General features: G+C 42.9%; 1 protein-coding gene across 13 annotated transcripts in view; it reads right to left on the reverse strand.

The window, feature by feature from the left end:
- CACNA1G (calcium voltage-gated channel subunit alpha1 G) overlaps positions 1–24342 on the reverse strand; it is a 319266-nt gene that overhangs the window by 113653 nt on the left and 181271 nt on the right. For all 13 annotated transcript variants that reach the window (XM_081899498.1, XM_081899492.1, XM_081899496.1 and 10 more), the window contains exons 5-9: positions 22080–22239; positions 19057–19348; positions 18560–18652; positions 15371–16169; positions 10934–11295 (exon numbers count right to left, since the gene is read on the reverse strand). In XM_081899498.1, coding sequence (XP_081755624.1) covers positions 10934–11295; positions 15371–16169; positions 18560–18652; positions 19057–19348; positions 22080–22239 — 1706 coding nt within the window. The remainder of the gene's footprint in view (positions 1–10933; positions 11296–15370; positions 16170–18559; positions 18653–19056; positions 19349–22079; positions 22240–24342) is intronic.

Consider the following 24342-nt stretch of genomic DNA (forward strand, 5'->3'; position numbering starts at 1 on the left):
CATCACCAGTTACTACTGGTGTGTATTATCATACAATGTTTTACATGTGAATTTGCTAAACAAAGCTCTGACTCCAACCACTCCCCACCCCAACTGTATAGCAAATTCTTCAATAGAAGTTCCTAATCCCTTTGTAAAAGCCCAAACCAAGACTTCTTTGACCAGGAAGCCCCCTTACCTAAACAAGGTTGAAACTTGCTTATTTTAAATATGGGTGTCCACTGATTTCTTTGCCATTTTATGCATTCTTTATATCTCTTATTTCTTTATATCTTACACACCAGAACCATATCCACTAATTTTGGCTATGTGTTGACATGCTCTCATTAGAGTCTTATTAAGCTAATTACTCCCAATACAAAACAGGAAGTACATTTTTGAAAATCAGCTATCATGATGATGAACCATTCCAACAGCTACCATTAACATTGATTTAATTCCATTAGGGTTCCAGCAGCAAATCTTTAATAAGAATAACTCCTGTTTAAACAGCAAGTAAATTGAGTGTTGGTAATACAAAATCTATAGAGCACTGTGTTCCCTTCTCCCCCATATCAATCTAATTTATTCAGCTGTTCTTGCTCAGGGGTTTAAATGGATAATTCACAGAAGCTCTGTGGTAGGTAAAGAGAAAAGGCAGGAATAGATGGGGAGGTGACAAAAATGATGCCAGACTTTTGATCACTTGGCAAAAGAATGCTGGCACATAGCAGGAAAGGTGGCAGTAAACTCACATGCAGCAAAATGGGATTCATGCGCCAAGCCATAAATGGGAATGCATCATTATTTAAAGATGGGGCTTTTTGGTAGGCTCATTCCTGCAAAATAGGCAGAAGATAAATGCATAGAGAAAACAAGAAGAAGATAGTTTGAAGCCAGCAGGAGGATCATAGAATCGTATGCTTCATAGTTGCACAGACCAGTGAGCAAACCCAAGTTAAACATTTTAAAGTGGTTAGGGAAGCTCATCGGATCAACTCTGGTCTATCTCCCAATAGCTCCCTCCTTCAATATAGCAAGGAATGGGGAAATGGGGAATGTCCATTTTGATCTCTCTTGGTTTCTCATTTATAAAATCTTAAAGTCAGTTTTCTGAGTTTTCACATCAGTTTGCATTAAAAAATAAAAATAAAAGTCCTCATGAAAGTTCATGATTTTAGTACAAATCTCTCCTAATCCTTTTGTATGCAATTTCCCCTAATACATGTCTTACAAAGCCTATTTTCTTAATTTAATGCATTTTTTATGTTAATTGCAATAATAGATTGGAGAAGTGCATTGCAAAATTCACTGAATTGTGAATTTCAAGAGAATGGCAATGTTTCAGTTTGCATAGTGTTTTGGAATGTGCAAATTAGGTAGGTTCACCTTTAAATGAGAAATAAATTTACTTTCTCTCCTGTCCCTACATCTAAGACTTTGGGACATCCTCATTAGCAGCCCATGGATGGCCATCTCAAAACTCACTACTACTTGACTTCTGACGCTATTAGAGTAAGCTGAAAACACTCAAATGAGGCTTATTCAACAGCATGTTTGCGAGAATATTTGAAAAAAGGGGGGTTTCCTTTAAAAAGCTTAACAATTTTGAGGTCTTCTTAATAAAAGCTCAACAACTTTCGGGGTGTCCTGGTTATTACATTTTGGAATATGGCAAACCTATTTAAATCCCACAATCATGGAAGATCTGCAGTATTTGTTGATTCACAAATCCTCATGCACAATCTCCACCTGAAACTCTGGGCCATCCTTCACAATGGCATAGCACCACATGGCTCCAGAGAATTTGATGTGTTTACAAGTAGCCGAGATTAGTGATACCAGAAAGTGGACCCTTCCTACTCTGAGTCATGTACCATACAAGCATCTGCTTCAGAACCATTAGGGTTTAGAAACCATCATAAAGATGAAAAATGTACACAGGGCATTTAGCTCACAGCTTTTGCTAATCTTTGATATATACACTGAGTTCTTTAAAATTAATACATGCCTTGCTTAGCGAGGTGGGCTGAGCAAAAATGGATAAGGGCCCTGCATGGAGTATAACCAGAGTTGCACAGAAAGCAACACTCTTGACTTTTCCCTGTCCTCAAAATACTTGCTCTTGTGAAAACTCAAGATGGCATCTGCCCCTTTTGTACCTGATTTCCATGAGCAAGCAATAATTGTAAAAGAAAACCCACCTACTGCGAAAAGAGCCATATTGCGCTCAGTGGTGATATTGCACATCATCACTAATGACAATCCTTGAATCCAAGCACATTGACTAGAGTGGATCCAGGCAGGAGCAGACACAAATATATACTAAAAATAGTACCTGCACGCCCACACACGAAACCACTGACCCCCAACAACCTGACACACAGCTATGTCCAGAAAATCCAGAATGAATATCCACAGCAAGGGACAGAGAACGAGTGAGCTGCAGAATCCCACATTCAGCCAGCGGCATTTTAATGACGCAGTCAGCAAAAGAGAACAAAATAACACTACTATAAATTACCACTCTGTTATTATTGTAAGTGACAGCATAATCAATGAAAAGACAACGTGTGGCCAAAATACTTGTTTGTAATTTTTTAAAAAGTGCTTATTCATAGTGGGGAGGAAATAAATACAGTGTGAATTGTAGAACTGTAGTTGGAAGGGACCCACTGCAACACACGAATCGAACTCACAACACTGCGATTAAGAGTCTCCTGCTCTACCAACTGAGCTATGGCCCATGTAGGGTGTGTGTGTGTGGGTGTCCACACATAGCACAGTGACCTTGATTTGACTTTCAAAGTTCTTAAATGGAGAAATACTACCACATCTGAACCCTGTTCTTCTGCCTCCTGGTTTCCAGTCAGAGCCAATTCATAGAACCCTTGGTGTGTCATAAGGGACATGAGGGGCAAGTGGAAGCATATTGTAGTTGTGTCCCAGTCAAAGCAGCCGTTTAATTCCCTTGCCACTTGCCCACAATATCGTTCGGAATGCCTGAGGAAGGGCAGGGAAAACTATGACTTGTCATCAGCTGGACCGTCTCCACCCACAGAAACTTGTTTTTATGTTTTGATCACCATCTGAAGTCCTGCTCAGTGTTGCTCTGCTTTTCTTTGGGCCACATCAGCAAGGCCGTGTGTGTGTGTGTGTGTGTGTGTGGGCTATTGTCGTCTGGAAGGGCACTTCAGTGCTGTTAACACAGCGGTTTGACTTCACCACTGGAGGTGCACTCCATTTAGACAGATGGATGCCAGCAATCGGAGATAAACCAGGCTGGGGAAACTCAATGAATGAATCATAGAATTGGAAGGGACCACAAGTGCCATCTACTCCAATGCAGGAATCTTTGGCCCAATGTGGGGCTCGATCACACAACTCTGAGATTAAGAGCTTCATATCTTACCAACTGAGTTATCCTCCAAACTGCTCCAAACTTCCATCAGTCCCATCCAGTACAGTCAATAATTTACAGTCTCTATCCCTTTCTAAAGTGAAAGAAGTTGAAACTAGTTTAGCTTTCACCTCCTCTTCCTGTAAAGGAACACAGCAGAGCCAGTATCATCTTGCTTAGATGGGTAAATGAAAGAACAAAGGCACCGTAAGCTCTGGGATCACTCTGTCCCAGCCCTCTGCGAATTATCACATGTTTCCCTCAGATGAAGAGGTCCTTCTTTTCTTTAATTAGCTGTTGGCTCCACAGGAGGTAGAGAAGCAAACAAAATCACAAATCGGAGGAAAAAAGACTAGATCAAGGAAGTGAACCAGTAAGTTAGTGATACTTGCTACAGTCCTAGCACCTTAATCCACACTTCTTCACAAATGATTACTGCGCCAAAAGGATATGCCACATTTCTACAAGAAACTATCTTGCATTTGCCCGTAGACCTTTTAGTTTCCGATCCTTTCTGCAGGCACATTTTCCTTACATACCGTGGCACAGATGGGTGATATTTTCATGCTGCAATGGTTATTGGGTTTTAATGTTACTTAGTGACAACTTTACAACATTTGTACAGTCACCTGTTCAAGCCCCCTGCTGTTTGATGCACTAAGGATTAAGCTTTAAAACTCTTAAATGAGCTTTAAAAGTGCCTGAAAAGGTTACACTGGTATTTTGCAAACTGAGTGTGCACATTAGCTACTGTTTTGAGAGGTTCTTCCTTTGTAGACTTTTTTTTTTAAGAATGTCCTCCTATTGAATTACTTCCTTTTCTAAGCTTTCAAACAATTGTGTACCAGTAGTTTTATCACAGCAGGCCAGTCTACAGCTCCTGCCACAACCACAGATTTTTGTTTCATTTGCTCTCCCCCCTCCCATCTTTCAGGCTTGACTATCTCTGGGACCTTTTTGACTTAGACGCAGCTAAACACCTGGCTGCATAATTCTTGTGTTCCTGCTGCCTTTGTTCCTATGGACCTACGGTGATCTCATACACATATTTAACATTCCAGCCTTGGCTGACTTTGTGTTGCCAACACCACAGTGAGAGAGGTAATGAATGAATTAGAAGCAAAAGCCTCAATGGATGGAAATTAATATCCAGATATTTGTTAGAGGAAACTAGTGCTGTGCCTTCTTTCAACTGAAGCAAGAAGAAACTGCATGATGTGTTTAGAGTCAATGTGTGCCTTGGCAAGAGGGAAACCAAAGAAAGGAACCCAATGGATCAGCTTCATTGGAAATGTTAATTGCTCTATACTGCATTGCATTGTAGCTTGTATTCTAGGGCTGCCATATGTCTGGACATTACCAGGATTACAAAGGTGGAAATTGACATTGGGGGGAATTTCCGAAAGTTCAGATTATTTTCCTTAAAAAAGCTCAACAACCTGTGGGCTTTTGGGGTGTCCTGGTTCTTACTTTTTGAAACATGGCAACCCTATATTTCATTGTATTATATGTAGATTTCCAGTTTCATTTATGTACCCTATTTGTTATTTTGTAATCTGCTTAGAGACTATCTTAGTATAAGTGGTACGTAAAATATATAAAATAAATAAATCGACAGGTTTCGCCCACCAGATCACATATTTGCCTTTGAATCTGCTTTCCCATTCTGCTTTGATTGTCTTTAGAAATTCTCAAAACTCAATGTTTCATACACACTCTCACACACACACTTGTTTTGCTCTGCTTTATTTCCTTAGACCCTCTGTTCATGTCTTTTACTCCCCTTCCCCGCAATCAAACCAAGGTTGCTCTCCTTCCCCCAATGATTGTAGGCTGTTCCTTCAGGACCCTAATTATCTCTTTGCTTGGTTATTTACGATTAAATAGGAAGAAACTAACTTTTGCTCTGGCTGTGATAATTGTGTCTTCAGATCAACTGATTTCCAGCATGTTGGGGTAGTGGTGGTCTTCTGCTCATAATAATTGGTGGGGGTCAAGTTCCTTAATCTCTAGGGGTAGCAAAGCAGTTGAACATGATGTGAACTGATGTGACAGCACTAGGATAACAGTGATACTAATTTTATGTACAGTGGTACCTCGGGTTATGTACGCTTCAGATTACATACGCTTTAGGTTACAGATTCCGCTAACCCAAGAAATAGTACCTTGGGTTAAGAACTTTGCTTCAGGATGAGAACAGAAATCGTGCTCTGGCGGTTCAGCGGCAGCAGGAGGCCCCATTAGCTAAAGTGGTGCTTCAGGTTAAGAACAGTTTCAGGTTAAGAACGGATCTCCGGAACGAATTAAGTACTTAACCCAAGGTACCACTGTACTAGATGATGTACAGTGTACCATTAATCTTCACAGAATGGGCCTGGCACAGCAGTTGTATCCATTCACATCTCCTCCTGCTAGCATGGCCCTTAAAAAATTTCAGTATGTTACAACCCCATTTTTTAAAACAGACTGTAAATCTGATATGTGAGGGATGTGTGCCACTTATTTCTATTAATAACAAAGCTTCCAGTTTCTCATTATTATGAAAACCTGGTTAAGGGTGACATATATGATGCTTTAAGCAATTATGACAGCTCCTTCTTTCCAAAGAATAGCTGGTTTTCCTTAAAATGAATGTGCTGAGATTTCTGCTTTTAATTTTTTTAAGTATGATGTTCATTAGAATGACTCATTAGGAACACATATTCAGAAATAATGGGCAAAACTTCCCAAAGCTGTTAAGTCCAATTTTGTTTTAACATAGAGAAAGAATTGGTTATCATGAGCATTTAATGGCGACTCTAAACTTTACACTGCTCTCTTTCTCTCTTTGTTCTTGTGAAAGAGTTTGAAGAAGGAACTAGTGTCAGAGTCCCTTAACCCAAGCGTGATTACAGGGTGACCTCATCCAAAGAAGCTGGGAGTGGGGAATTCTGCTCCTACTTACAGGGCCATATCTAGAGAGCAGCACTGGGTGGCTATACTTAGCCGCCCTGGCACTAGCTGTAATCTTGTCCCCAATGCTCTTTAAGCCATTAGGAATGGCCATCGCGGGATTTGGAGCACTGTGTCATCAGTATACTGATGATATCCAGCTCCATTTCTCTATTAGCATATCCTGGACTAGTCTCTGGATGAAGTGGTAGGTTGGAGGAGGGAAAATAAACAGGAGACTGAATCCTGAAAAGACAGAAGTCCGGTGGTTTGGTGGCCCCTGGGTCTGGGAATTTCATAGCTGCCCGCCCTCCATTTGAAGGAGCAAGTGCGCAGCTTGGGGTGCGGGTATGTGTGCGCACCCCTGAGGATGTTCTTAGATCTACCTTTCTCACTGGAGGCCCAAGTGGGTACAGCAACTACTTTTGGCTGGTTCTCCAGCTACAAATGTGTCTGGCCAGGGAGAGCCTCACCCTTTGACTCATGCATAGGGAAACTTAAGGCTGGATGTCTGTAATACACTCTCTGTGGGGCTGGCCTTACAGCTAGTGCAGCAGCTGCAGCTAGTGCAGAATGTTGCAGCTGGATTGCTTCCTGGAGACCTTTTCATGCACATGTTAACATCTCTCTTACATTTGTTGCTATACTGGCTCCCAATATGCTGCTAAAGCTCTCAAGATCTCGAGAGCAGGCTATTTTAAGGAAAATCTTCTCCCACATCATCTGACACCATCACTGAGGTCAGCTAGAGGCCCACATGGCTGTGCTGCTGCCTTGAAAGGTTCATCTTGCAATTACCAGGGATATGGCCTTTTCCATTGTGACACTATCTCTGTGGAACCATCTCCCCTCTGAGTTATGGCAGGCACCCACATTAATCCCTGCTGCATATGGAGATTCAGGGGGGTTGGTTAATTTCTAACTTTTTCCCTAGTTCCAGGAATTTAGGGGAGTCTTGCCCCCCCCAAACTTATAACAATATCAACATTTCTGATACCAAATTATTCCACTTCATAGAACTGACAAAGCCAGGGTTCAGTGTGTATGGAAATACTTGTGTTCTATATTAGGCAAAAGAGCCTCATATAAAAACTAATAAAGTCAATTGCTCATAAGGTCCTTCATTTCTTTTTAAACAACCTATCCATGCAGATACATTTGGTGACATTGATTTGTTTGTTCTTAAGAGTTTTTTTTTTGGGGGGGGGAAAGGTCACATTCACCATTTATAATCTCAGCAGAAGGGCCAGAGCTATCAATTCTCAGCTCTAATTCCCTATCTCATAACTGTCAGATTATGAAACTGCAAACTGTAAGCCTCAGGAGTTTACAGAAAAACATCTCCTTATTCTCTCCTGCCGCTTTAATCAGATGAATTAATAAAAGCAGGATTCAACATTTGCTATTCACTCCAATATTGAGGGGAGCGGGAGCGGAGGGAAATAGGACATTGGATTCTCTAATCTTTTCTTAAAAAGAAAAGAAAAAGAAGATAAGCACACTGAAACTCACTGAGTACTCACTTACCAATCACCTTTCTACCCCAGTCCCAGGTTTTTCCAACTATGACATCTTTTAAGCCTCTCTGAGTGCATCACATAATCACCTTCTGTCCATAAAGCAAGAGTCCTACTCTATTTTGCCTTGACCACAACTGGAATCCTGTGTCCAATTCTGGGCATCACAATTTTAGAAGAATGTTGCCAAGCTGGAACGTGTGCAGATGAGGGCAACCAAGGTGATCAAGGGTCTGGAAACCAAGCCTTATGAGGAGCGCTTGGATGAGCTGGGTATGTTTAGCCTGGAAAAAAGGAGACTGAGAGAAGGTATGATAGCCATCTTCAAAAGATCCTAAAGGCTGTCACATGGAAGAGGGAGCAGGCTTGTTTTCTCCTGACCTGGAGGGTAGGACGTGAACCAATGGCTTCAAGTTACAAGAAAGGAGATTCCGACTAAACACACAGAAAAGCTTTCTGACAGTAAGAGCTGTCTGACAGTGGAACAGACTCCCTCGGGAGGTTGTAGACTCTCCTTCCTTGGAGGCTTTTAAGCAGATGTTGGATGGCTATCTGAGAGGGATGCTTTAGCTGAGATTCCTGCATTGCAGGGAGTTGGACTTGATGACCCTTGAGTCCCTTACAACTCTACGGTTCTCTGATTCTATATTCCTAGGGACACTGGTGCTACAGGTTCTACTGCCTAGCAGACCCACCTCTCTCTCTAATCAACTGCAACCTTTCCCCAGCCTGGTATGCTGAAAATGCTGTTGGATTCCAACTCCCAACAACCCTTCCCAGCATGACCAATGTCAGTTGAGCAGTGAGGGTTGCAGTCCAACAACATCAGGAGGACCACATGCTCCCCACCCTTTCCTGGTGGCAAACTCTTTCCCATGGGTGTTTCCAAAGATAGTTTATTTTTTAATCACCATGAGAAAAGCATACCAGGCAACATGATTGCTTCTCTTGCATGCCCTTGGTGGGTTTTCTGTTATGGTAAGAGGGGTAATGGGAAGGGCAGAGGAACTGCTAAGGTTGTCTCCCCATCACAGGAAGCAATACCTGAATTAGACAGAGATGACATTTCCCTCCGTGATTCAAACTATCAAAAATGAAGAATGTGAACTTTGCATCAACTTTTCTAGTTTCCCCTCCAGACTCCAAAGGAATGATCCACTTGGTACTATTATTAAAAGAGTAACGAATTTCAAAAGCAATCCATCAATCCTTATTTCAGCTATGGAGACAAATTTTGAGTAAGGTCAAGAAAGGAAGGTCAAACAGCATGTGACAGATCCTAAGAGGACCTAAGTGTGCCTTTCCATTTAAGGCATAACGAAAACAAAGGTTAATCAGCCACATTGCATTAAGATTTCAGAAAACATGCTTGCTTGAAAGGACACATTTAGCACACCAAAGGGGCCTCAGCCACTATAATGTACAACCACTGATGCATTAATACACCAGGATGGCACTAGGATCTACAATTATACCTGCAGAATTTGGTTTGCAGCTACTATTCTGACACAGGGAGCTACAAAACGAGAAGTAAAGCAACTGCATTAAACAGTAAGCGACTATGCCAATGGGGAAGGGGGAGCTAGAAAAGAAGAAAAATGAGCACATCTGAAGGACAGCTTGTTTAATAGGTTCAATTATGTTCAGTACGTTCAATGCAACTTGCTTCCAAGGGGCACAGTAATCCTAACCAAGGTGTGCCTGATCAGCGTAGCCACTGCTGCATTTGCAACCCCGCTGCTTATGCTGGCTGAGGCATAAGATAGTAGCAGAGGAAACTCTGCTCAGTGCGAGAAGAGTCTGGAGCAGGTGGAGTGATTGGTCCCAATGCTGGATTGGGTGGAATGTCGTCAAGTGTCAGCCGTGTACCCAGCTCAGGATACATTGGATTCCAGGCCAGCAAAACCACTCCTGCTCTCCTGAATGCTCTGTTGGGGGGCTTTCCTTGGATTACTGTTGATGAGAATATAACCTGCAGGAACTCCACCTGCCCATGCTTTCATTAGGCGGGACAGAGAGCTCCATATGGGAGGAGTGACACTGACATCACTAGGGGTGGAGCTCTTTATGAAGATGCCACCAGGTTGGTGATGTCTCTAACCACCTTATGTGACTTTATTCCTTTTTTATATTATGTTGAAAAACATATTTAAAATTTTCCATGACCTCTGAAATTAAATGGAATGATAAGAATTTAGGACTCTGTATGGGAAGTGGGGGACAAAGTCAACCTGATGTTTCAGGGGGAAAGTTGGGTTTCACAGAACTAGAAGCCAAAGTATTTGATCGACCCTTTGGCACTGAACAACACTGACACAGACCTATGGGAACTGGAGTAGGTCTTAAATCAGCAACTGTACATAACAACCATGTACCACTTGCCAGTAAGAGAATGTAATCAGTGCTGGCATTTTTAGTTTGGTCACATCAACTGTGCACCAAAGCAGACACATTTCTAAATAAAGGGCACCCCACAATATGACTGACTGGAGCAAAATCATGTCTAAGTATTGGAATACACCATAACCCAAATTGTATGGGGAAGCCTGCATTAAAAAACACAAAACACCACCAAGCATGCAATTACAGTACTTATTTCACGAAACAGCTTGCATATTTCATGACATGTTGTTTGCAAGTTAGCTATTATAAAATCAAATGTAAATGATTTATTGAGGTAAGCAAATAGTCTTGTGGCGTTTGGAGAATTACTGTGAAAATGCAAAAAAAGAAAGAGAGAGAGAGAGAGCAAAGCCGGCTTCACTTGCTTACATCCTCAGACAAACAAGTGTCACTGAACTCTATTCACCAGTGTGCAGTTCTCCACACTAAGTAGCACAACCAGAAGTGCTCCCCCAAGATCTGCAGCTTTGTTGCCCTTGCAGAGCTTCAGAGCTTCATTTAACAACAGACCAGAACAAACACAGCTAAACAGAGCAAGGCATGAAAGTAAGAGGTCAGCATGAATCGATGCTGTGTGGTACGAAATCCCACTCAAGGGGCTAAGAGCAGAACCAGGATGGAGCTAATGAGGCCACCATTTGGGGTGCCTTGGCTGCAGGGAGAGTCTAACTATAACTACTAAAGTACAGAGGGCTCTGCTTACCTGCTCGTGGTACTCAATCCCCATGCTGAGGGTATTGATCAGGATAGCTATCATGATCCCACGGCCAAAGTACTTGCTATCTACAATCTTCCGAAACGTCTCACAAACCACCTTCCAGAAGGCTAGGAATTTTAAGGTGTTTCTTCCCCGAGCTTTCCAACGCTGAGGGTCCCTCTGATCTCTGTAGTGAGCGTCCTGAGTAAATTCATATACCCCGTCGCTGTCAGAATCTCCCACTTCATTGTCCACCAGCTCTGGATCGTTAGCCAAGGTCTTCATGCAGTATGGACAACTATCTGGGTTGCAAGTATTGTTGGGTTTCCCAGACTGGCTGGAAATCTTGCAGGAACTTTGACAAGCACCTGAAACAGGGACAAAGAAAACCATACCCTCTGTTATTTCACTAAAAATCTTGGAAATCTCTTTCTGGAGCAGCCGAACAATGTCGGTGTTTTTGTAAGTTCAATAATTTCACACCAGATGTATGTGGAGAACCTCTGCCCCGTTTGAGTGGTTGTCTCCAACCAATGCAAAAACAGTATGCGTGTATAACTTTTACCATGGCTAGAACAACATTTGAACCATAATTTTTGACTATCTATTGAACCTGAATCAAGACCCTTACTAAGAGATTGATAAGAGGGAGGATACATTAGATTCTAAAAACCTGGTGATTTTTGATGCTAAGCATCAGCCTGCCCCCTGCATTCTCCAGCATGTTGTCAGAAAGGTCAGTCCCAATTTAATGAGAAGAGAATTGAGGGGCACAAGTCAAAGAGAGCAAGAGGTGGGAGGATGGGAAAACACAGAAGTGGGACATCAAATGAGCCAGAGGGGCCCTTTCAGGAATGGCTTAAACAGTCTCTGTTGAGAAAACTAGATCAAGTGCTGCATATATGTTGCAACTGAAAAAGGAGCTACATTCCAGTTTCTCCTTCCTCTTCCATAGCTTCTAGAACTCGCTGCCAGGTATGAGATCCCAAGGGACCTTGTTTTACTGTCATTCCCTCCCCAGCAATTGTCAGCCAATGATTTGGAGGGCTGTGACACAAGTTAAGTTCTGCTAGATATTACAGGTAGGGGAACTACCAGACACAATTTCACTTGCAGGCAATGTGTTTGCTGTCACTTCTGCTTACATCCCGGGGTTCCGCCACTAGCGAGGAAACATGCACCAGCCAGTAAGCTATTATAATGAATGCAGGCAAGGTTTCATTTGAAAGAAGCTTTGTGCAGAAATTAGGCCTGTTCTGCTGCTTCTTTAAAAATCTCCATCGGTCAGAATTCAGAAGCAACTCATGCAACTAATAGCAAGAGACCCATAAATGGCTACCATCCTACCTATGAGGATGCTTTAGGTGTCTCAGCCTGATTCAGCACAAATAGCAGGATTATGTTGTAGAATTTAGGTATCACAGTGAAGTGTGTGCGTGCATGTGAGCTGCCAGAGATGATGGCCCAGTTTCAACTAGCCCAGCGTGCTAGCAGAAGCCTGTGCAGGGGCTCACACCAACACAACAGGGCTCACCTCCTCTCCTCCCCCCATGCACCACCACACCTCCCCCAGATCTGGTCTGGAGGTTTGGGAGAACAACTGAGAAGAGAGCACAGGGCTAGGAGAAGGAAAGATCATCGCACCTGGCAAGCAGAATTCTTGTACTGGTGTAACAATCATAAGAGTATGATGTTCAATTCCTCCCAGTGGTCTGGACACCATTTTCCCATAGGGCCATTGTTTTTGAAAAGCATCTTCCAAAATACAATTCTGCAAAAGGAATCTGGAAACTCCTCAAAATGTTGAAACTTAAAAATGCTCTCCAACCTAATTTCTGTTGCGTTTTCTTCAAACAGAAGCTTCAGTGGTGTACATATAAACTGGGCAAGTATTTCCCTATGGAGCAAGACCTATGAGGTCAGAATTGTCAGCTCTCATCACTGCAACCCAACACCCTTCATAACAACACAGCATGCTCTATGTTTTGTGATATGCTGATTTAAGACGGCCTTTCGTTTTTCATACTCTAAAGCTAAGAGGAGGAGGTAAAGACACTAAAACATTTATGTGTTTATATATACAGAGTGAGTCCTTTAAAAGAGGCCCCATGGATACAGAGTACATGTGTTCCACGGGGCCCCTTTTAAAAGACTCAGCCTATATATAGCTATAGGACATGCACACACACACAGTTGACACAGTTTATCCTATTATATCTCACCTCCTTAAGCTCATGACCTAAGAGCAGATAGGATACTTGGTGTGTGTGTGTGTGTGTGTGTGTGTGTGTGTGTAATATCCTTTGAATTTCTTCACTTTATCACCTATACAAAAGAAGAAAATCCATTATACTGCTCATTTCCACATCCTAATTTATTGGAAGGACAGATCCTGAAGCTGAGGCTCCAATACTCTGGCCACCTCATGAGAAGAGAAGACTCCCTGGAGTCTGATGTTGGGAAAGATTGAGGCCACAAGAAGAAGGGGACGACAGAGGATGAGATGGTTGGACAGTGTTATCGAAGCTACTAATATGAGTTTGACCGAACTGCAGGAGGCAGTGGAAGACAGGTGTGCTCTGGTCCATGGGGTCACGAAGAGTCGGACACGACTAAACGACTAAACAACAACAATTGCTAAGCCACGAATGTCTGCTAACTAACTTTGAAGATGAAAAAGAGAGAGAAAAGAATGAGTGACAGCTGTCCACTGCCAAGAGTTCACAGTCACCTCATTACACATTTGGCTATTAAGTTAAAACAAAAAGCAATCAGCTCTTCTGGCACCTGGAATATTAGGAGCTGTAATTAGAGACAAGCACTGCAGCCAGCAAGCTGCTTGGGTGTTCCTGCTGTTTGCTGATACTTCAGCATTAACAACTTCCCCCTAAATATATCATTCTCAAATCATTTCTCGCAATGGCTGAGGCCAGCTGACAGATGGTACCCCACCAGACGACAAGGATACAAAGAGTCTCCCCTTTGTGCTGGCTATGGTGGAATGAAGAGTTTGTCTCCAGAATGTACCTCTGACCCAGTTGTAATGTCTCTCTCATTTCGAAGCCAGCAGGGGAAACTCCCATGGCTGATATAAGGCAGATAATAAGATTTTGACTACCTGGCCCTACACCGCATCACATCCAGACAGTTTTTTCTTATGGATCTCTCTAATGGCAAACATCATGTTCTGCTCATGTGTTAAAGGGGAAAACATCATACACATCTGCATATATACTCACAGGTGTGTGCCTGCCTACCAAAACATATCATGTTCAGAAAGAGCAGCTCTTACAAGTTACATAATGTGCAGCCTGATCCTATGCATGCTTGTTTGAAAGCAAGTCCCACTGTGCTCAGTTGGGTTGGCTGCAGTGCACTCCCAGGTAAGTGTGCTTAAGACTGCAGCCTAAGAGGTCACCTTCCTAAGAAGTTAAGGAAGAATGACCAAGTCATCAGACTGTTCCTCACTGTTATGAAAGAAAATGGACATAGGCAGGAAACAGATGCAAAGACAAATTCACTCTCTGAGTACAAAGCCCTGAATATTTGCACATTTGCAATGACATGCATCAGGGATCGGGAGCCTATAGCCTACAGGTGTTGTTGGACTCCAGTAACCATCGGTCCCAGCCAGCATACATACATGAACAAAGTTCTTGCTTTCCTCTCTCATTGCTTTTAGACAAATATTAAGGCAACGGCAACTCTCAGAATGATGGAATGACTGCTCCAACTAAATAGGAGGCCTACCAGTCACCACCTTGACATAATGTGTCCTGCAGATGGAGAAAGTATGGAAACAGCACTTCTGTCCCTAACACATAGGCCCAGAGAAGGATGTTTAGAGCAGTGGTCTTTAACTGGTGGCTTAGGGCCTGGTTTTAGGTGGGTCATAACAGCAGCATGGCCCCCATACAAATATGTGGTTAAAAATTAATTAAGGTCCTCAAATGAATATTTGGGTTAAAGGTGGGTCCCTCGTCTGAAAAGGCTGAAGACTGCTGACTTAGAGCAGGTGGGTCAGGTCTGGAATGCTTTCTTCATAACATTCATTTTTCTCTCCATCTTACTGAGGGGCACAGAACAGCTGACTTGCTATCAACACAAATTTGCTTAACATGCTACTTTGTTACAACCAATTTGAAAAAAATAAAGCTCTATCTTTTCATTCTCTGCCCCCATTTCATGTTTTCCAGTGGGGCAGGTTGGGAGGAGGTAATTGACACACCCAAAACGAATTATTTCCGATGAATGGGTTTTGTTAGAACCTTATAAACTAACTTCTGTCTTAGTTCTGAACTGAGGACAACCCAAATCATCCCGAATCTCACCTGACCCTAATTAATGGCAGCCCTGCCTGGAAAGGTAAGTTAGGGATGAACAGCGGCTTTGCCTTCCATCTAGGTGATATCTTAGTGGCTGACACTCTACCCAAACACTTACCAGTGCTCTGTGTCTCCAGTAGCTTCTGCATTGGACTATACGGTCCCGGGGGGATATTAAGGTTCATCAGGGTGCTGGCCCCAGGGTTCAATGTGGGCTCTGCTAAACCTTTTTCTTTCAGCAGTTCATGGGAGTTACTTGGGTGTACAGTAGGGTAGACCTTGCTGCCAACCACAGTCCTGGGAAGCACCTCTGGTCCCGGTAAGCTGAGACCAGGCTGAGGCGGGAGAGATGATCTGCAGCGAATGGGCTCAAAATGACAGTCTGCATGGTAGATGCTGTGAACGGACTCAGCGTTGCTGGCAGTGGGGTGAGGATTGGCTGTTGGAGGGAGCATCAGCCTATTTGCACCATTGTGAAGCGAGCTGGTTTCAACGTCGCTGATTTCAGGGCTGGCGCGCGGTGCCTGAAGGCTTCCATTGCCCAGGTGATAGTGGTGGTGGTGGTGATGGTGGTGGTGAATGAGATGATGCACCAAGGACCTTTTCCGCGGCCGGTGTTTGCACGGCTGCCGCTCTGCACTGCCCTTGCTACCCGGGCTGGAGAGAAACCCCATCCTCACCCCTGTGGTTCGGTAGACCTCCACCAGTTGCTTGCTGGCCTTACGGAGGACGTAGACGAGATATTTGAGGAGTTCGTCATAGCAGCTCCCCGGCTCTGAGAAGCTGGCCAGAGTGCTAGCATTGGAGAGGTAGCGGATTCGCTGCTCCTTCATCAGCTGGCTCTCCCGCTGCTTAGTCTCCGAGAACTGAGTTGCTATGACCACTAAGCAGAGGTTTATCATGAAGAAAGAGCCCACCTGTAAGGGAAGGAGGGATGTGTCAGTTTTCCTACACCCAGGGAAGAAGCCTGAAGCAAGTGTGACAGAGAGTCATTTAAAAAAATCTTCAAAACAAGCAAACCACCACCATTGCCCTGATACAACACTAGGTCATGTGGTCCAACAGTGGCAGAGCCAGTGTTAATGGGAAACCCCAAGAAACTGTTGGAAAACTTGTCACCTTGGAAAAATGGTCCTCTTCTCTCCCCCCCCCCCATCAGTATACAAATAGTGGGCAATTTCAAGCGACACTCTGCTCACAGTTCTATTCAAAACCAACTTAAAAAGACCAAACAAGTATTATCTCATCACACGATGAAAAACAAAACTCTGACATCAAATCTCTTAATCGTCTGCCCTCAATACTATGGTCTGAAGGGCACAAGATAATCCGGCATGGGGTCTGGTCAGTGCCTGGAAGGAATACTTATTGGGACTAACAAGTGGACAAACTTAATAGGTTTGGATCCAGATTTAAGTTGATTCCCTTTGATTTCAATGGGAGTTGAAGTCATGAATAACTGGTCCCATTGACTAACTGATTCCTGCCTCCATGACTGCCTGCCTGCACTGCTCATTTGCTTCCTCACACTGCTTCTGGGTCCATGGAGGAGAGGTCACGGCAAGTGGAGGTTGCTCCTCCTTCTCTTCCCTCTTGTAACTGCTCCTATGCTTGGTGAGGGCAGGTGAACAGAGGATAGTGACACCAGAAAGCAGACACAGGGTGAAGGTGTTGCAGGGGCCATCAGGGAGCCCTTTGCTAAGCTACAGGCCTTGGCAACTGCCCAATAATGCCAACTCCTGACACCGATCCAAGCTGTCTCCTTTTGTAAGTCTACAGCTCTGTTATCCAGAGGTGGTGTGCTTATGTATACGAAACTACACTGATGTTCTCAGCCTCAGGAGTCACTCAGGAAGTGCACCTGTGTCTAAAAATCACAATATGGGAAGTAGCTGACAACAAAGGCTAGTGTCATGTAATACAAAACATAGCCCCAAATCCCGTCCCAGTCAAGAGCAGTCATCATCACATTCTGTGTCTGACTCACACGGGGTGGATATTCCCTGCCCTGTTCTTTTCTTTCCTTCCACGTCAAAGACTCTCAAGCTTCCTCACCTCAGGGACACCCACTCCTCAGTCCCGCAGATGACACAAAGAGCTCAAAGAAGAAGGGAGATTTATTGTGACTTAGAAGGGTTTCTCTAATTTTTGCTTCCCGGTAGTCAGCGCTTACTTATTATCACAATTAAGTAGCATTTCTTTCTCCCATGCATTTACTTTTCAGGACAGATTTTTCCCTTGTAGAGAGGATTGGCAGCTTTGCAAACAGATCTCCCGCTTTGTTAACTGGAATTGCAGAGAGGCTGTAACCCAACTAAAGCAGCTGTCTGCAGCAAAAGATTGGATATTTTACTCTGAAACAGTCTTTTCATCAGGCTGCATTTTCAGGAGATCATGATCATCATTCAGCTTTGAAAAGGACTTAGTAACTAGCCTCCTCTCCTGGCTACCGTATACCTTCAGATATACGATCCATGCATGTCACCTGAGCAGCAGGAAGATGCTGATTCATTTTCCCTTTCATTGTCATCAAGGAGGAAAGGAAACATACAATCTGTTCATACCCCACATGCTTATGAGACTGCAAGTCAGTGCACCTTGCAGCCATTTAGGTATGATTAAATATCCATCTCAGCCTAAGGAATCTAGAATGATCTTAGCAAGCTGACCTCTAAGTGTGTTTATGGTGCCTAAGACCAAGTCACCTTGTTTCTGATCAAAACAGAACAAATTGTTCCGGGGTTTATAAACATATAAATGTTTTTTATCCATGTGTGCTATCACCTGTAATACTATGGGGTGTATCTGTGTATCTGGGCCACCGCCCAGCTAAAGTTAAGCATTTTTCTGTTCCACTGATTTCAACGCGAGTTAAACATGTGCTAACTCCTGCCACTGAAATCATATGACAAAAGTACTTAGCCTTGGCTGAATCATGTAAATAATGTTTATGCTGGCCTCAGATGTTGCAAAATGCCTTTTGAAGCAGAATGCCATGTGTATGCTATGCTGCAAATCAACAAACACCTCATGCCTCATTGCTTTCCATTACTTTCTTCTTACTACCCGTAGACCTTCACTATCACTTTAGTCAGTCGGTGCTCTCATTTGCCACATCTCTCTCTTGCGCACAAGAGACACAGGGAGGGAAGTTGGAACGCATCCTTTGCTAATGGGCTACCATCTCTCTCAGGCTTCGCTTATAACTCTCCTTTCCTCTGTCCGCCCCCCCCCCGCCTGTTTCTTTCCCTTATAACTCTTGAGTGCAACACCTCTGGTTGCCATGAAGACTAGAGAGATAACTCACAATGATCAGGAGAATGAAATATATGAAGTTGTAGAACGAATGAGCATCCATGACAAAGTACATAATATCTACCCAGCCCTCCAGAGTGATGACCTGTAGGCAAGAGAAAAGGAAAAGAAAGGCATCAGTTAGCTTGTACCAGCGGATGCAGGTATCTCAAGGATAGGAAGCACGGGCAAGCATCTATGGATGTTCAAGAAGATACACCAGTGCTATTACTTATACTAGGTCATCTGTCAGATCTCCTAACACAAAGGCTATGAAATCACTAAAGAATGACAAAACCCCAAAGTAAAAAAATCATTTCATACAAGTGTCAACCCCATGCTTGATAGAACTGAAGAATAACAACTGGCGATTCTCAACCACAAATTATTCTTCTTTGCATATAAAAAATTACTTCGGGACAAGAATAAAGGTTGACCTAGCTTTCCCTGTCACTGAAGGATAGCCTGTTGATACAGCAAGCTTGGAGTCAGTTGAGTCCCTTTGTTCACCTGAAATATTGCAATCCATGCATATCCAATGTTATCGAAATTGATTGCTCCTTTGAAAGGGTTGTGCTCCCCTGCAGAGCAGTTTGTGTAATACTGGTTCCAGTTGACACAAGAGGTGTTCGTGGTGTCGTTGTAGGAATAATAGTCCAAGGTGCATTGCAGACCTTCTTCCCTCCTTGTTGGGATGTCGCGACAGTAACGCATCCCATTCTCTCGAGGCTGAGAGCAGATAAAAGGGCTTTCATCTTCATTCTCTGTCTGGTAGTAGGGTTCCACCTCGATTGTGTAAGGGCTTAAAGGAAACAGAAAAGTGCAGGTTAAATACCCAGTATCAGCCTCTCTCTCTCTCTCTCTCTCTCTCTCTCTCTCTCTCTCTCTCTCTGTGTGTGTGTGTGTGCGTAAGGTAATGAAGGAAACCTATTTCTATATAACTGAGGGATGCATAGTGGTGTTAAAGGGCAACAGACTGGAAAATGTAAGAGGAAAGTACTCATTCACAAACTTAACAGGGTAACCTGTGGAACTCATGGCCCTAAAATGTTACAAGGGTGAATAGGATAATTGGGTTCAGAAAAAGCCTTTACACAAATTAATTGAGGGTTAGGGCATTTTGACTGGGAGTACAATTTCATTTTTCCAGATGTCTTTAAACTGTGGATATTTTGAAGTTCATAATGAATAGCATATCACTCCAAAATGGCTCTTGCTTGAACAATTTCATCTAAACTGCTAGGGATCAGCTATCAGAGACTGGGATGAATGGTTGAAATTTTCTGATTCTAGTACATCCATTATTATGCCCTTGTGGACTGCATACAGCAACTGAAGTTATTTGAGGGAAACCAAAATAATAATAATAAAAAATCTGGTTTGAATAATTATTGAAATACTGTACAGTGTTTAAGTAAGAGCGAAAAATGCTCAAAGTCATGACCATTAGTAATCTAGCCTTAAGTGCTCAGGATAAACATTAGTCAAGATGGTCATGAACTTCTCTTACCATCCCAGTAGCAAAGGTAGAAGAGAGGGTGCAAGAAAGCAGGCAACAGCCTGGTCTATCTAAGCTTGCTTTTAACGAGTTTACATTTTAAAATCTTGTGTATTCTATTGGCTCAACAGCTTGCAGCTTTCAAACTAGTGTTGCCCTTAAAAATAAAGAAATAGATTTGTTTATACCTTGTCCATTTTTTTCAGTCAACTAATGCCCTCCCACCCCAACCTCCCAGGATTGGGTTAGGTAAATAATGGGCTTTATAATGTGATATATTGATGTCTTCCCACCCCACTCTCAATATTTTCATTGTGCATTCTCAAATGTCAATTTAGATGAATAATGGTATTAAAAAAGGACTGACTAGGCAGGTGTTTTTCAGACTAGAGGTAGATGGTGAAAAACCCTTACTAGGATTCAGAATATCTTTTAAAAAATGCTACTGTTGCTTTCTAAATACTTCCCTTCACATGGCAGGCACCACTTGTGTTTCTGGCATTAGAAATGAACATTACTTCAGAAGATGCTACTGGTATAATAAGCCAATTCAATGCATTCGCCCTGATATGGAAAGGGAAGTAAGTGCTGACTTGTTGGGAATTAGCATACTCCTGCCTCAATAAATGGCTACTTCGCTGATGCCACAAGGACTCATTGCAAAAAGCTGGTGGAGCTATATTTAAGGCGAGTTCAGCCCGGTTAATTCCCGAAGTATTGCTTTTAATGCCACTGGAAGCTTAGCTGAAATCCTGGCATTCTGGTTCAATTAAACTCAGACCAGTAGCTGCTGTGTTGGATATACCCAAAATTGATCAGCAATTCATTTACTTTATTGCCAATTTACCTAGAGGGATTTTGCATGTTAATGAAATCCCAGCTCCCTTTGATAGAGGGAGTGGAAGCAAAAAAACAACAACAAAAAACGACAGAAGACTTGCACAAGTTTGGGAGCCAGGAAAACACATGCGTACACACATGTATACACCTAACTTCTGCACTATTTTGAGAGCCACTTCTGATCCAGCTTAACGCTGCTCACGTCTTAAAAATGTAACTGGGGAATAGACTGGAAAGTTCATCTCCATAACACCTGGAAAATTCTGGACTTCCTGTACATTATCAGCAGAATGTTGTGTTCAAACCTGCTTAGACTGTTCAAAAGTTACCAATATGCACTACATTTTCCCCACTCCAGCCCACTTCTCCTTGCTTGAAAACAGCCTTGAGATTCACTACGGAAATCATCAAACCAATTCATAGTAAGTTGGTAATCTATAAGTAACATTGAAATTAATGAGACATCAGTGTGACTTTTGGATCAGGCTCAACAAAGGTGTAACCATTTGAACACGCTAAGGTCCAATGTAAATGTATTCTTAACGTGCCATGAAAGTATTTCTTATCATCGTTCACTATTTGGGAACATTGCCTACTAATAATGTCTGACACAGTACTGATAATCATAAATCACAACAATCATAAATCAACAAGACAGCCTCTACATACTTCAAAGGTGTATTTTGTTAACAGGTACCAACATTATTAATAGTGAGTTGCTTATATTTTTTGTGGAATTACCTTTGCGTGGGTTGTGGGTTGCTACTCTTAAAAAATCCTGTTGCTAAGAAGTATAGCCAAAATGGTGCCCTCCCTATGTTGTTGTGACTTCTAACTCGCATCAGCCTCAGCGAGCATGACCAATGGTCAGGGATGATGGGAGCCAAAGTCTGGAAGGCAACATGTTGTCTATTCCTGCTCTCCAAAAAGGAAAACTAGGAAAATAACCTGTGAATCTTGCGTCAAAAAACATATCACAGCAAGAAACTTGAAGTGATAATATGCAAACTGAGTGTTCACCCACAAAGGCAAGCAAACAGAATGGAGGAAACAGTGGCAGCATGATGCAGACTCCTCAGATCTTGCTGGGATTAGCATGTTTATCTAAAGAAACTCCTTGCCTCACCACCATGCACATATAAAACCCCTATGCAAGCATATCCTAAGAACCTTTAGGTGCCTCATTCATACTTACAAACTGAAGTTTTCTGGAAGGAAGCAGCGGTTCCTGAGCAGCCCTGCCCAAAGCTGGACTCCAACAATACCAAAGATGAAGAAGACAAAAAAGCAGAGGAGGAGAACGTTCCCCAACATGGGAAGCGTGTCCAAAAGCAGCGTGACCAGGATGCGCATACCTGAGGGAGCAAAGGGAAAGCAGCCACTAAATGGGAGAAGTCCTACTAAGTTGGGTTCTTCTTGCTTCGAAAGCTAGGCAGAAGGGTCAAACTTGCCATCTGTGAGCTCGGTTCCAACCTTGTTTTTTTTCTATTACTGCACCATATTAATTCCTGGCGGTGGTTATAGTCCGTCTTACTGTCCACCACACATTGCAGAGAAAATGACATTTCCCCTCAGGAATCTAAATTATTCAACAGCTAATCTAAACTCATGGAAAACTATTGTCATGGCCCACGTAACACGGTGACTGTGAAACTATAGATGGTACGGTGGTGGTTTCAGCACCAGACCACGGTACCCAATGGTGCCGCCTGGAACGTGAAAGATGGGGGTGATGCCAACCTAGAATATGTACAATGCCACCAAACTTCTGGGCCTCTTAGAAAGTAAAAGATTGCAATTCAGTTGAGGCCCATGCGAAAGTCAGCAAGAAAGTCACTCTATGCACGGTGACTGTTTGAATGCCCTATGCCATATGTTTCAATCTACAGATGCACTGTATGGCGGGAGAGCAATGCTAACACAGAAGGTCTCCACATGATGAGGGAAAGTCATGTAAAAATCGGCTTTCAGCCATTACAGTCACCGCACAGAACACAGCCATGTGGAAGCGATTTTCATGCTGAGACTCACTAGCAGCCAGTATATGGTGGGACTCAGTTGCAAAGCCATCAGTGCATCTGCCCCATCTCAAACTCATGGCTGTCCTGCCCTACCGGTGTTGGGAAGGCACCTCTTCAGCTCTGCCCTTCCACACCACCTACTGCTGTTGGGAATGAAGCATGTAAAGCAGACCTGGGGCCAGCCCTACCATTAGACAGGGTGAGAAAACATCTCTAGGGTGGCAGCTTTACTATTACAGGGCAGCACAATGTCAAACTATTTAGGTTTTCACCACAATGGAGTAACACACCCTGCCTCTGTGTTGCCACACATATGCATGTCTATTCTAGGGGTCGCCCCCCCCAACTTCCCTTCCTGAACTTCTTGCACCTCTCATGTTTCAGCTGAACTGCAGTGGCCACCTTTCTTCTAGCAATTATCCTGTTCCTTCAGCATCAACCAGCAAAGTGTTTAACCAGTTAAAGTTTCTCTTTGCTTGGAAAATTCACCTGTGAATTTCTGTCTGCCATGGAAAAATCACAGGAAGGAAGGTAGCAACCCTAGATTCTCATACGTCCTGGCCATTCTACACTCCTTTTGCAAGCTCAGAACCACCCTATTCCTTTCTATCTCAATACAATATAAATTAAAATCTCCTTCCTCATCCTAATTCATTCCCTGCAAACATGCAGAACTTTACAAGGCAGTTAATTCGTACAACGTTAGGAACATTCGGTTCTGTAACAGAAAGACAAATTGATGGCGACTTAACTTGACATTTGCAAAAAAAAAAAAAAAAATGATTTCACCCGACATCTCTGTAATATTCTGTTCATCCTCCATCTCTTTTTGTTCTCTCTCTCTTCTTACTTGTCTCTTTCATCCACAACGCGGTTCATATTGATCTTATTTAAAGAAACCTTTAAAGCCATTTCTTTTACCTTTATACCTCAGCAAGAATTTTTCATTGTTATGTCATCAGATCGCCTCTTTTTTTTACTTCCTTCCTCCCATAACAAAATAATAGCCTGCCTTCCATATACTACATATACCCCATCACCACCAGCACCTCCAGCCTATTGTTAAATGTCTTGTATTTGGTCCCTGCGTTTATTATTGATTCATACTTGTTCCTTGCCTTGCTTCCTTATGCTTCTGTGTGGTCCTAGCTTTGCTGCACAGGAGCGAAGATGAATTACCCGGGATTTGCAAACACATTAAATGAATTACACCCACAGTTAGACAGTGGCAGATAAATTCAGCCATCCATCAGCTCTGCTAGGTGGGGAAAAAAATTATGAGCAAGATACTTGAGCTATAAAATGATAAAAGCGACAACAATAACAACAGGGAACATCCTGCCAGATTAAGTTTAATTTAATGGGATTAGAAAAGCAAATAGAGCCTAGGAATTTCCGGCTTCTGACAGATGGATCACAGTCTGAGTACCTCATGTT

The sequence above is a fragment of the Podarcis melisellensis genome, assembly GCF_964234715.1.
Source record: "Podarcis melisellensis genome assembly, chromosome: 2".
Classification (NCBI taxonomy): domain Eukaryota; kingdom Metazoa; phylum Chordata; class Lepidosauria; order Squamata; family Lacertidae; genus Podarcis; species Podarcis melisellensis.